The 14,079-nt window shown below is 41.4% G+C and overlaps 1 protein-coding gene across 1 annotated transcript in view; it reads left to right on the top strand.

The window, feature by feature from the left end:
* ATM (ATM serine/threonine kinase) overlaps positions 1 to 14,079 on the top strand; it is a 110,768-nt gene that overhangs the window by 36,746 nt on the left and 59,943 nt on the right. The window contains exons 17-26 of the mRNA XM_050937999.1: positions 1,300 to 1,339; positions 2,184 to 2,383; positions 2,917 to 2,999; positions 3,104 to 3,259; positions 3,851 to 3,926; positions 4,434 to 4,564; positions 5,277 to 5,397; positions 10,826 to 11,002; positions 12,870 to 13,039; positions 13,334 to 13,580. Coding sequence (XP_050793956.1) covers positions 1,300 to 1,339; positions 2,184 to 2,383; positions 2,917 to 2,999; positions 3,104 to 3,259; positions 3,851 to 3,926; positions 4,434 to 4,564; positions 5,277 to 5,397; positions 10,826 to 11,002; positions 12,870 to 13,039; positions 13,334 to 13,580 — 1,401 coding nt within the window. The remainder of the gene's footprint in view (positions 1 to 1,299; positions 1,340 to 2,183; positions 2,384 to 2,916; positions 3,000 to 3,103; positions 3,260 to 3,850; positions 3,927 to 4,433; positions 4,565 to 5,276; positions 5,398 to 10,825; positions 11,003 to 12,869; positions 13,040 to 13,333; positions 13,581 to 14,079) is intronic.

Genomic DNA, 14,079 nt, shown 5'->3' with positions numbered 1-14,079 from the left:
ATCTGGACCATGGAAGGAGACTCTGGACAAAATCTCCACCACGATTTCAACGTCTTCCACCCCCCATCAACCTCAGCCTGGACCATCTACACGGAGGTCCACTTTCTGACACCACAGTGCAAATAAGTGATGGTCACATTAACACACCCTATATCGAAAACCTACCGACCGCTATGCCTACCTTCATGCCTCCAGCTTCCATCCGACACATCACATGATCCATTGTCTACAGCCAAGCACTGAGTAAACCCGCCTCTGCTCTAACCCCTCAGACAGAGACAACACCTACAAATCTCCCACCAAGCATTCTCAAAAAATAAACAATACCCGCACGAGGAATAAGGAACAGATCAACAGAGCCAACGTGTACCCAGAACCTCCTCTGCAAGACAAACCCAAGAAAGAAACAACAGGACTCCACTGTCCATCACATACAGTCCCCAGCTAAAACCCCTCCAACGCATCATCAAGGATCTACATCCTGACATTGATCCCACCCTTTCACGGCTTGGGTGGCAGGCCAGTCCTTGCCCACAGACAACCTGCCAACCTGAAACATATTCTCACCAGTAACTGCACACCGCACCATAATAACTCTAGCTCAGGAACCAATCCATGCAGCAAATCTCGATGCCAACTCTGCTCACATATCTACACCAGCGACACCATCACAGGACCTAACCAAATCAGCCACACCATCACTGGTTCATCACCTGCACATCCACCATGTAATATACGCCATCATATGCCAGCAATGCCCCTCTGCTATGTACATCTGGCCAAACTGGACAGTCTCTACGGAAAAGGATAAATGGACACAAATCAGACATTAGAATGGCAATATACAAAAACCTGTAGAGAACACACTTCAACCTCCCTGGCCACACTATAGCAGACCTTAGGTGGCCTCCTGCAGCAAAAAAATTCAGGACCGACTTCCAAGAGAAACTGCTGAGCTTCAGTTCATCTGCAAATTTGACACCATCAGCTCAGGATTGAACAAAGACTGTGATTGGGCTTGCCAACTACAGAACCAGTTTCTCCTCTCTGGTTTTCACACCTCAACTGCTAGAACAGGGCCTCATCCTCCCTGATTGAACTGACCTCGTTATCTCTAGCTTGCTTGCTAGCATATATATACCTGCCCCTGGAAATTTCCACTACATGCATCTGAAGAAGTGGGTATTCACCCACGAAAGCTCATGCTCCAAAACGTCTGTTAGTCTATAAGGTGCCACAGGATTCTTTGCTGCTTGTGCATTGTAGTTGGTTCTATTTTAGTTCTCTCTTTTCTTGCAGAGTAGGTCCATCACGTCTTTGGCAAGGTCAGCTTTCTCACGTATCCAGACTTGCAAAATAGTTGGCACTTTCCTTACCCATGACACAGATTTTTTTTCCTACCAGGTTGGTTTGGCACCAGCAGTGGTATCATGTTTTGTTTTGAAATCTGTTCTGAATTCTTGCGTAAGATGATCACCTTATGCCTTAGTCAGGACTATGATTTATATTTTATTTTGGAGGGGAGAAAACATTTTGTTATGCTAATACTTCAAACTGTTCTTTGTCTGCTTAGTCCACTGTGTTGAATGAGCACCTCTGGAAGTAGTTCGTCCAGACCCTTCGATAAATAATAGTAAACACTCGGGTTGGTAGCAGTGGCAGCAGCTCTGGACATCAGAGAAAATAGACATGTATATGGAGCCATTCTCTCTAGGTCACAAATTTAGACTCAGTCAGTAGTATAGAGTGAGTTGTCATCACCTTAGGTTTGTTGGGTGGGCTTTGTAAAAATTGTGGACATTTGTTTGTGGTCTCAACCAAATTCTGAGTGGGCAAGTGTCCACAAAAAAACACAGAACAAATGGTTCTATTGATACCCTGATTGCCAGTTTTCGCACAGAGGCCTAGGGTATGTCTGGATATAGAGAGTGCAAAATACTCTTCTGTTTCTAGAGGCAGTCACTCTAGAACAGAGGCCTCACTCCAGATAGAGAAAGCTTCAACTGGTGCTGTCCATATTGTACCTATTCTGTAGCTAAGAAACTTCAAGGCTGCCAGTCTTACATTTTTTTGAGAACATAATTTAACTTGATAAATGCACATAGCTCTATCATGTTTTTAATATAACTTTTATTTTCCTAGAAGAAGCATTTTTTTGTGCTTGACAAGAACCTTTTTTTTAGGTGCTATGAGCCCATTAGCTGAAGAACATTTGACAAAGCAGGATTTACTCCTCCTTGAAATTCTAAGGCTCTTGTGTCTATGTGTAACTACTGCACAAATCCATACAGTCTGCTTCAGAGCACCTGACATACGGCGGAAGCTGTTAATGCTAATTGAGAAAAGTATATTTGATGCTGCTAAATCACTGCATCTACAAGTGGTGAGTGTGATTATTGAGGAGCTTCTTGTTTCAGCAGTTCTCTGTACATAAACACTATCTCTTAAAGTCATACACACATTCTCTGGCCATTCTCTTGGACTCAGTCCGCTCAGAAGAACTCATAGTGTCTGCTTCTGAAGATTTAAATTTTTTTACATAGCTTATAGGATTTGTCAGAAACCAGACAGTAGATTGCTTGGCAATATGGTATCTGCCTTCAGTATTCACCATTAGCTGGTGGCTTGGAGGTTGTGCAGTCTTATTCTCTGGGACAGAGTGTAGGAACTCCTTTCCAACTACTAGAACTGATACGTTTATATGCCAAAATATGAGATTTAATTATCCATATTATTGTGCATCAAATAATTTATTTGCATAAAACAAATGTCAAATTATCTAACCATGTAAAAACTGACATAAATATTTGACATAAAGCATTTAACAGCCATTGAAAATGCTTATCCTTATTATTTTATTTTAGTATGTGTATATAAAAATATTACTAATGTGTTCTATTTTTAATTATGCCTTAGTATTTAGTCCTGTTGAAGGAACTCCCAACTGAAGAAAATTTGTTGCCAGAAGATGATCTTCTCCTGCTTCTCAAGCCTCTTTCGTAAGAAATAACATCAGTTATATATTAATAAAAATATTTTATTTAGCAACTATCTGGTTTTTCTACTGTTTGGCTTCTAAAGCTATCTCTTTTTTCTTTCCCAGTGATGTGTGTTCCTTGTATCGTCGAGATCAAGAAGTTTGTAAAGCAATTCTAAATAATCTACTTCCTGCAGCAGTGGGGTTGGGCCAAGCCAACCCAAATATTGAAGAAACAGGGGAAGTCCAAGGACAATTTTTAACTGTTGTGGGAGCATTTTGGTACATTTTATTTATTTTATGCAGTAATCTGTTTCTTGGCTTGATGGCTGATGACCTATTCAGAGGTTGTGATGCTGCTGTGGGGCCAGCTGTCAGTAGTGCCCTGAGTTTATCTAGTCTGTACACTTCTCCCACATGAATCTTTTTGGATACCAGTTCTATATTAAAATTAGATCACAGATCCTCATAGCCACTAAGTGATAGTTTAAAGGCACGTTGAAAGGTAAACTTAGACCCAAACATCAATATGATGGGCAATGATTTCTGAATCCTGAGTTATTTTTTAAATTCTGTAGTCCGTTGCCAAGGTAATTAAACAGAATTCACTGAGAGAAAAAAGAGACAGTTCTCCCTGCTGGCTTTATGGTAGTAATTAACAAATGCTCTTCCAAGCAGTATTTATGATATTGATAAACAAACAAAAAAATAAATAGTCCTTTAAAACTGTGGGAAAAGGTGCTTGCTAAACAGGTCAGAAGGATTACTTAAAAGCATCTAAGAATGAATTACAAAGAGCAGAGAGTAATGTCTTAAGACTTTTTTTTCCTGACATTAAACTTGTAATAGGTATTTAAATGGCTTCTGTTTCAGGCACTTGACAAAGGAAGGGAGATGTACGGCTCCAGTAAGAGTGGCCCTACTGAACTGCATGAAAGCTCTACTTGAGGTGAGCCATATTTTCCTATCTGTTGTTAGTTTAGTACAGTGATACTTGGATCTTAGTGGTTCAGCAGCCAAATTAGCGATCAACATTTCCCAAAAGAGCCACAGTAGTATGAATTCATTGTTTTATTTATTATAAGTACTATTCATATTTAAACAGTATAACGGTGAAATATTTTGTTTATATTTTATATATAGATATAGATAATTCTCACAGCAAGTAAATTAATAACAGTGCAAATAAATAACTTAATTGGTTAATAACATAGTAAAAGCATCCAGATAGATTAATGTCATGTGCTGCAAGGAGCCACAGGTAACATATTAAAGAGCCACTTTTGGCTCTTGAGCCTTGGTCTGAGTATTACTGGTGTAGTAAGTGTAATACTCAATGTTTGCTTGAAAGTAGTGTAGAAAGAGCTACTGCATTCATCAGTATAACAGGTAAATCCAGTGTTCATTTCTGTATAAATTCCATACATATTTAACAAGAGGTATTCATTTTCTTCAGGCTGATCCTCATTCAAATTGGGCTGTGCTTAATGTAAGAGATAAACATCTGCCTGTGAGTGATGCTTTCCCACATTTCCTCGCAGATAGCCACCATCAAGTGTGCATGCTCGCTGCAAAGTCAATAACCAGGTGATAGCCTAGATCTTTTTGTAGTTTGTTTAGATAATTAAGTCAGTGTATTTAAGAATAATAGACAGTTTTTCTCTTTTGCATGCTATGTAGCTACCCAAAGCTCTTAAAGCTATAAAAACACTTGGCTGTCTTAAGGCAATGTGGCACCTTCCATTTATATTGACTGAGGCCTTCAAAACTTGTGTAAATTTGCAATACTATATGTTATAGTAAAGATTTGTGTAAAAACCCATTGTGTGTAGACCCTTCTTGTAGATATATTTATCTTCATGGAAAAAATAGACTAAGTGCTGTAAATAATGTGATGCCTTGTGCTTGACAAGCAGTGATTTTGTCCTTTGCCTAAATAAGGGAGCTTCTGAGGAACTCTTCACAAATATTAATGTATTTATCTTTGCAGTGCTCCATGAGATAAAGACAACAGTGACAGAGGATCAGAGTTTGGGTCCATTGCTCCCTGGTTAACCAGGGCTGGAAACTTTCAAATGATTCCTCTCCCTGCCACCCAGCGAATGCTCATATTTCTATCTGAATATTTTTGGATGGAGGGAGAGTTGAGTCAATACAAGGCCTTTGAAAAATGGGGACTCCAGACACCACCTTCTGCCCCTCAAAACAAAGAAATCCTAATATTTACCATGTAAAATATACACCAATTCTGAAGATTAATTGTTAGGTTAAATAACTGTTGTCCGTGTTTTATTTTAAGTTTGTTCCAAGATATGAAACAGAGAGATTCTTCTGGATTACCAAAAGCTCTTCCTTTGAAGTTCCAGCAAAAGGCCTTTGAGAATGTATACCTCAGAGTTCAAGAAGGAATGAGAGAACTGGTAATAAGATCTAATTGTTAGCCATGTGTAAATGTTCAGGACCATATGCTTCATTTTCTTAGAACTTTGTCATTGCTAGAAGACTGTCATTTTTCAGGACTAGTGAAACAAGGACAAAATATTTTCCTAGGCACCTCCCTTGTCATTCTCCTCTCCGTGCTACAAATGGTTAAACCCTTTTAATGCCATTTTCCAGACTGCTTGCCCTCTGAAAGGGCCAGCACCAGCTAAAGAAGCAGGTGCTTGGGGCGGCCAATACCAAGGGGCTTCACATCCGGGCCTTCGGAGGCAATTCGGCAGCGAGTCCCTCAGTCCCTCTCGGAGCGAAGGACGTGCCTCTGAAGAGTGGAGTGGTGTGATCACGCCGCCGCCATTTTGGTGGGGGGTGGGGAGGGGTGGGGGGTTTGCCACTTGGAGCGGCAGAAAACCTGGAGTCAGCCCTGCCTCTGAACAGGGCTGGCTCCAGGCACCAGCAAAGGAAGCAGGTGCATGGGAAAGCCAATGGAAAGGGGTGGCACGTCCGGGTGTTCTGCGGCAATTCAGCAGCGGATCCCTCAGTCCCTCTCTTCGTCTCTGAGTTGCCGCCGAAGAGGAAGAGAGGGAGGACCCACTGCCAAACTGCCGCTGAAGAATGGAGCAACACAATTGAGCTGCTGCCAAAGTGCCGCGGACCGGCTTTCTCTTTTTTTTTTTCTTTTTTTTTTTCCCCCCCTGCTTCGCTGCTTGGGGCAGCAAAAAAGCTGGAGCTGGCCCTGCCTCTGAATAATTTATTAATCATAATAATTATGATTACAGTAGTCTAAGGATCAACCAGAAATGGAGTTTCATTGTGCTAGGCACTGTACAGACACTTCATAGTAGACAGTCTCACCTCGAAGAGCTTACAGTCTAAATATTTATGTGCCTATAGCTGTCCATAGCATTTAATTTCTAAATTTGGTGCACTTTAGATCTTCCTTTTATCTATCACTGACTGATTTAATATCTTATTATTAATAAGAAACATTATATAAGCATGTAGACAATTTTCTGTCTCTGTTTCCTTGGTGCACAGCCACTATTATGTGAAACATCGTCTGGGTTAAAAGCAGCTTTTCCATAAGGCAGCACTGTCAACCACTGTCGGCCTCTACAAGCTTTTCTAAAGATATTACCAGTGAATAGTTTCCGAGAAATGAGATAGTGGTCTTAGTATAGTCACTAGTAGACAGGTGCTTCCCTCAAAATGCACCACCACAATTGGCATACATTGGCACCCATGTGGGCTGTTTCAGAAGTCACTGTTGTGAATAAACAGTGAGGATGAAATACTCTGTCATCTCCTGAGGTAGTTTCTTGAAGTCAGGGTTTAAGTTTATGGTATATGTGGTCTAGGGAGGCCTGCATCGCAGCTTTAGGCACTCTTTTAGGCATATATAAAAATAATAAAAAGCTTTGACAATGGATGCAGGAGTGAGAATACATGATTGTTCTTCAAATGCTGGTCCTTGTGTGTATTCCACATGTGGGTAAGGCTGCATACCATGCATCTTAGTTTGGAGATTTCTAGCAAGTAGTGTCCATTGTTCTCCTCATGAGCAGTTGCTACCATGTTCTGAACTGAAGGCTTAAAGGGCTGTGTGAACTAATACCTCTCCAGTCCTTTCTTATCACCACATGGCCTGAGTTTGAATCCTCTGTCCACAGATTTCTCTTTGCTTCTTTCTCTTAATGAGCCTGTAAATATATTGTGAATAGGTTTAGTATTTTATTGTAATATTTTAGTCTTAGCATAGTTAATATAGCTTAGTTTTCTCCTTGCTTCGGGTTGTCTCTCCCCATGCACAAAGACTGTGCCCAGAGTCCTTGAGTTAAAGAACTGTGTCTCCTGCCCCCACTCCTTCACCAATGCTGTCCCTACTATCTGGAAAAGGCACATACCTCAGCCAAGTGCAGCATTTGCTGCTCATTTCCCCCACCTGCAGAGCTCACGGGCTCCAGCTGAGAAAACATCTGATGGAGACAGCTAGGAGACCCCTGTCTAATCCAGGCCAGGGGAACTCGTTTTTCTATCAGCTTCAACCAATTACTAGTGCCCCTCTGAGCATTAACTCAGGAGTGGAAGCCAGAGCTACTAAACCCAAGGAGCTGTCATCCAGGGCTTCTCTTGAGAGTAAGGAGCATTCCTAAGCATAAGGACAGATCTCCTTCTAGGAGAAGGGATTCCTCCCCAACTGTGTCCCAGTCAGGTGAGTCCTCATGTGTTGGTCCTAAGGAATTAGGCTTACTTAACCCTCTGGCCATGAGGGCAAGGCATGAAGGAAAAAGGATCCTCCGGTACCAGTGCCTGTTCCAGATCCTAAGCCTGAGGATCAGCACCCACCACCACCGTCTAAGAGTTCACATGTAGACTCGTCAGTGGTACAGTACCATCTCATCCCTGTAAAACCTGCTATCTGTGATGACTATAGATGTGCCAGATCCATTGATCCTGACTACTGTAATACCCCAGACTCCAGGACAGTCTGAAACTTACACCTCACCTGTGGATATCTTCTTCCTTCCTTATCCTCAGTCTCCTCTTCTTTTGGGTCTGACCTTTCTGAAAGACATTGTCACTCCAGAAGAGGAAACTACTCCAAGGAGACAAGGACATTCCCCTTGTCACCGCTTAAGATGGAGCCTTCATCCATCAATACTGACAGTGGAGCTGGTGGAATGGGAACTGGCCTTCTCTTCAGAGGAGTTTGAGGTTTCAGGAGATCCTTCACCCCCACGTAGGGAGGTGAGTCTGGACAGATACTTAAGAAGATCCTGTGTCCATCCACCACAATACGACTACCCAAGGGACTGATGACAACTGGTCGACCCTTCCTACTGGCCCAATTAGGACTCATGGGATCCCTACAGTAGACATCCTGGCTCCACCTGTGCGACCCATGATATGACTCCCATGCAACACCTACAGTCTCCATTGGAGCATGAGATAGAGGAGATTGAGCCAGATCCACAGGTACTGATGGGTGTTTCATCTTCCTTACCAGAATATGCAATTGCCCCATCTTTTCCATCTCCACCTGGTGACCACAGGCAATATCAGGAGCTTCTGCAGAGAGTGGCTTATAACCTCCATATTCCAATAGACATAGTCCAGGATACCCAGCATTGTCTCCATGACATTTTACAACCTCCTGGTCACAGTAGGGTGACCTTCCCAGTACAGAGGCCATCATGGAACTAGCAGAAGTGATATGACACGCTCCAGTCTCTTGCACCCCCACCATGAAAGGACTGAGAGATGCTATTTTGTATCAGCTAAAGGAGTTGAGTTCCTGTTCCTCTGTATACATCCAGCACCCAACTCCCTGGTGGTGCAAGAAGCCACTGAGTTGTCTAGATTACAACATCTCAAGGCTGCACTGACAGATAAAAATTCAAAATGACTTGATCTGGGGAAGAAGACTTTACTAGTTTTCAGTTCCATATTGCTAACTATCAAGATTTGTTAGCAAAATATTATTTCAATCATTATTTGTGGGTTTTGGACTTTAAGAACAAACTCTCTCAAGAAAACAGAGCCCAATTCCAGGCCTTCATTGAGGAAAACTAATTAGTGGCCAGAATGTCCCTTCAGGCTGCAGTGGATGCAGTTGATACTGCGTCTAGAGGGATAGCCACAGGCATAGCCATGAGGCATGAGTCTTGGCTGCACTCCTTGAGGTTTCTAATGGAGGTTCAAAATACCAAAGAGGATTTGCCTTTTGAAGAGTCTAGCTTATTTAGCAAGAAGATGGATGAGTCCCTACTCTTGTTGTAGAACAGCCCTCCACTTCTTGGGCATTTACAACCCAGCTACCTGGAGCTCCATCCATACATTCACAAAGCATTTCACATTAGTTCAAGCCTCCTCTGCATATGCAGCTGTTAGGACTGCAGTATTAGAAGCATCTATACCAACTACATCTTTGACACTCCTCCCTGTCCCCCATTCCCCCATTTAAATACTGCTTGTTAATCACCCACATGTGGAATACACATAGGGACCAACACTTGAAAAAGAAATGGAGATTGGTTACTTGTAACTGGAGATTCTTCCAAGGTATGTAGTCCCTATCTGTATTCCACTAGCTGCCCTCCTTCCCCTGTGCTTCAGATCTTATGTGATTTGCTGTAAGAAGAGGAACTAGAGAGACATCAATCCACACTACCCCTTATGCCCTCAGTTCTTAGCATGAAGAAAACAACTGCACGTGTGTAGACCAACAGACACTACTTGCTAGAGATATCCAAACTCAGGTGCATGCAGTAGCATAGCCAAGTGGAAGGAACAGGGGGAGTAATTTAAAAAAAAAAAAAAAAAAGTGCCACCCGCTGCAGCGCTTTTACTCACCCGGCAGCGCTCCGGGTCTTCAGTGACAGGACCTTCACTCACTCTGGGTGTCTTTGGCGGCACTGAAGGACCTGCCACCGTAATGCCGCCGAAGACCCATGGAGTGAATGACGGTCCTGCTGCCGAAGTGCTGCCAAAGACGCAGAGCACCACCAGGTGAGTAAAATAAAAGCGTCGCAGTGGGTGACACCTTTTTTTCTCTCTCCTCCGGGTGAGTACAGAAGCGCCAGGAAATTGACAAGGCGCCACTTATGCTCAGTGGGGGAGCAGCCGCTGCCCTGCCTCCCCCCTAGCTACACTACTGGGTGCATGGTGCACATGTGTGACCATCTGCGAAATACAAATAGGGACCACACATCTTAAAGAAGCTCCAGTTACAGCTTAGTAACCTCCATTTTATGCAGCTGCTTTGAGAGGTACATAGATGATAAAAGAGAGAACATTTTTCTCTCTTTCTTTCCAGAGATGGTGCCCAGGAATGCTGTATTTATGTAGTGTAAAAACAAAGGGCTTAAATTTTCATAAGAGAAATATTTCCAGTGTTGAGTGCAATAACTTTCACAAACCCAAAATTTGCTTCTAAAAATTACAAGATGGGGAGAATTAGAGAAAAGGATAAGCTGCATTCATGCTGTAGAATAATTGGAATTCCGTTGAGGGATATCCATGCAGTTTTCTCCCTCGCATCCTTCATTTTTTCTTTTTCTTTCCCACCACACGATGGCTTCTTGACTTTCCTTCCAATTTTTAAAGATCTTTTCTTTTTTTTCTTCGTTTTAGCATGTATTCCCAAACTCAAATTACAGTCACCGGCCTTCCAAGTAAGGTGATTGCATAAGACTGACTTGAGAGCTCAGCAGCACTGTTCCATAGGCGTGGAGAGGTGGCAGTTGAATTGCTAAGCCTTCCATTCCCTTCCCCTTATGTATCTCAGAAGCTCAACATACTGCCTCCATTGTTATAAAGGGTGTTTTTAGTTTAAAAAGTTTTAGCTCATGTAAGAGTTCAGAGGCTCCCATTTAACATTCTTAACAATTATTTCATTCTTAATTGATGAAGGCACGTGGTAGCATGAGCCCTGAAGACCTGTTGGATGAGCAGTGTAATAGAAGAGCAGTTCTGCTGATGCTGATAACCATGGTTTTATGTTGCAGTCCTGTGTGTGAAAAGCAGGCTTTGTTTGCTATTTGCCAGTCTATGAAAGAAAATGGATTGGAGCCTCATGTTATAAAAAAGGCAGGTATACAAGAGAAATGCTTCTTACAGTTAGGTTATAAATTATACAAGTAAAGCAGAGTTGTTGAATTGATTGATAGTTCTGTTACACCTCACTCTGAGTTTGGCTCCTGTACGGCCACAGTTTTTCAGATTAATATGGTGAAAATTATCCTTTATGGTTATTTTAGATTGGGAGACTCTTAGGAGCACACGAAAAACGAATACAGTGACCACAAACACAGTGACATGTAACAGTCTTGCTTGTATTATAACTAATAGTCATATCTTGCACTCATATAATGTCTACACAACCTGAGAGATCCCAGGCAATAGCCCCAGATATTGTAGAGTCTGATGGATCTCTCAAATGGTGGTCATTTGATAGAGGGAGTCTTTCATCGGTGTCGTCCCACTTTTACCTAACCAAGGAACCTCATTTATATTTTTGTTCTGACCACACGTAACACCTTATTCATATGCTTGAGGTTTCCAACCTTTTTTTCCTTATCTGTACTTCCATATCCCACAAATTTTGGGGTGCCTCACTTTCCATAGGTTGTTCTCTTAGTTCCCCTTTTCCTTATTAGCATCCTATTAACGTTTACATCAACCTGTTTCCTGGGTAACCTGTGGTCAGAACAGAACTTTGTGTGATGTTTCAGCCAGGTATCTTGCGGTCTACTGCAGTCTGTTTTTCCTTAACATCACTTATAGGCACATCTTTTACAGTAATCCTGTGGTCTTATTGACATAGAGTCAATCTTAGATCACCCACTCATGGCAAGTCTCTTTATGCCTGCAGCCTCAGGTGGCTAAGCTAAAATCTTACAGGCCCCAGCCTGTAGGCCTTGCATTACAACCAAGCCTTGCTTATATACCTAATATGCATTCATTAATCTTAAATACTTATCAGTCTTATACTTCTAGAATCCTATATTACATCTATACCTACAACTGAAATCTGTTTAGCACAGCTTAATGATATAGGAAATAACAAATGAACTGACCATAACACTAGATAACACAATGAAAAATAAACTAATTGGCTACAAGTGCTAGAAAAGGGTATTTGGTTAATGCTGAAAATTTAGGCAGCTCTTTCATTGTACGCAAACAGACTGGCTGATGTATTTTTTTATTTACTAAAATACCTCAGTGATGTTTTTAACGGTTTCTAGTGTTACAATAATTCCAAGGTTAACATTTTTGTGATAACTTCTGTATTTTCATGGACATCTCTAAACTATAATCAGGATCACGCACTGTAAATATTTTTGCCAGGGATAGTGGAACCAGGTGGGTAAGGGAGGCCAGAGCCCCCACAATAGAAATATTGTGGGGGCTCTGTCCCTGCGTAAATTCACACGTGTCCAGGAGGCCAGGGAGGAGGTGAGAGCAGAATCCAGAGGTACTGGAGCTGCTTCCACAAAGCCTAAGATTGTTCTGGGGAGCAGAGACAGGGACCTTCTGGGGCTCAGGCCAGGCATCAGGAAGTGGGACCCAGAGGGGCTGGAACAGGCCTGGAAAGGATCTGGCTTGCCTCCCCTGACCCCATCAACTGAGTCTCACTGCCTCACCTCATTCCCTCTCTATTTCCCACCCCTCTTTGCAGGGACTGTCTGCCTCCTCCCACCCTAGATTTTAGACCCAATTAAAGATGCTCACAACCAAAGTAAAGTCAGTTTTTCAATACGCAAAACATGTATAATGATAAGAGTGTGTACTGAAAACTGCATACTATGTACTAATTAGAAGTTGAGTGATATAAATACTATTAAAAGAGCAAAAAGATGTTAGAAGGGGAGGCTTGGAGACATAACTGCTCTGTGTGCTGCAGCACAATATATATGCAGCATGTTATCTCATAGTGTTACTTATTGTACAGGTTTTGGAGAGAGTATCGAACATTTTTGGCTATAAAAGTATAGAAGACTTCATGACTTCCCAGTTAGACTATCTGGTGCTGGAGTGGCTGAGAATGAAAGATAGTGGATATAGCCTATCTGCTTTTCCTTATGTTGTTTTGAACTACTCTAGCCTTGAGGAGTTCTACAGGTAGGTTTATATATAAAATTTATGTTAAATCAGGTTAAACTAGATATCTCAAGTATCAAAATAATGTAATTTTGCTTCTTGTACTGTAAGATTTTGCTTTAAAAAGCATATAAAGTCTTTAAAATTAATTCCATGTATCATTTCTATTACCTGCTACAATGCTGGAGATTTATTTTACAGATGTAACTAGACAGTCATACAACAGATCAACTATATTATATTTAAAAGGTGGGGTATTTTAAAAATCCCATTGTAATTCAAGGACAATTTGGAAATATATTTGCTTACCTTTAGGTCTTGTTATAAAGTTTTGGTTCCACACCTGGTGATCAGAAGCCAGTTTGAAGATGTGAAATCTATTGCTAACATGATTGAAAAAGACTGGCGGCAGCTTCTAGCAGACTGCTTTCCAAAGATTCTTGTAAATATCCTTCCCTATTTTGCCTATGAAAGCCATAGAGATAGTGAAATAACACAACAGAGAGATACAGCTTATAAAGTCTACGACATGCTTAAGGATGAAAGCTGCTTAGGAAAACAGGTACCTATTTTAATGTACTTTATTTCCTTTATAAATGCATAAACAGTGGTGGATGACTTGTAATGGATTTGAGGAGAAAATAGTAAGTAATAAGTCATATAATTCAGGTCTTCAAATAGGGATATGTTGTAATAAGGTTGTCATAAACAGATAGCTAAGGGTTAATGTCTCTTTCACCTGGAGCACCTGACCAGACGACCAATCAGGAAGCCGGATTTTTTCAACTTTGGGTGGAGGGAATTGTGTGTCTTTGTCTTTGTTTTCTGGCTGCCTGATTTCTCTGAGCTTTGGAGAAGTAGTTCTGTTTTCTAATCTTCTGTTTCTAAGTGTAAGGACAAAGAGATCAGATAGTAAGTTATATGGTTTCTTTTCTTTGGTATTTGCATGAATATAAGTGCTGGAGTGCTTTAATTTGTATTCTTTTTGAATAAGGCTGTTTATTCAATATTCTTTTAAGCAATTGACCCTGTGTTGTATCATCTTAATACAGAGAGAACAT

This window comes from Gopherus flavomarginatus, chromosome 1 (genome assembly GCF_025201925.1).
Source record: "Gopherus flavomarginatus isolate rGopFla2 chromosome 1, rGopFla2.mat.asm, whole genome shotgun sequence".
NCBI classification, from domain to species: Eukaryota; Metazoa; Chordata; order Testudines; family Testudinidae; genus Gopherus; species Gopherus flavomarginatus.
The sequence above is the reverse complement of the archived record's forward strand: the minus strand, read 5'-3'. Positions and strand labels throughout refer to the sequence as shown.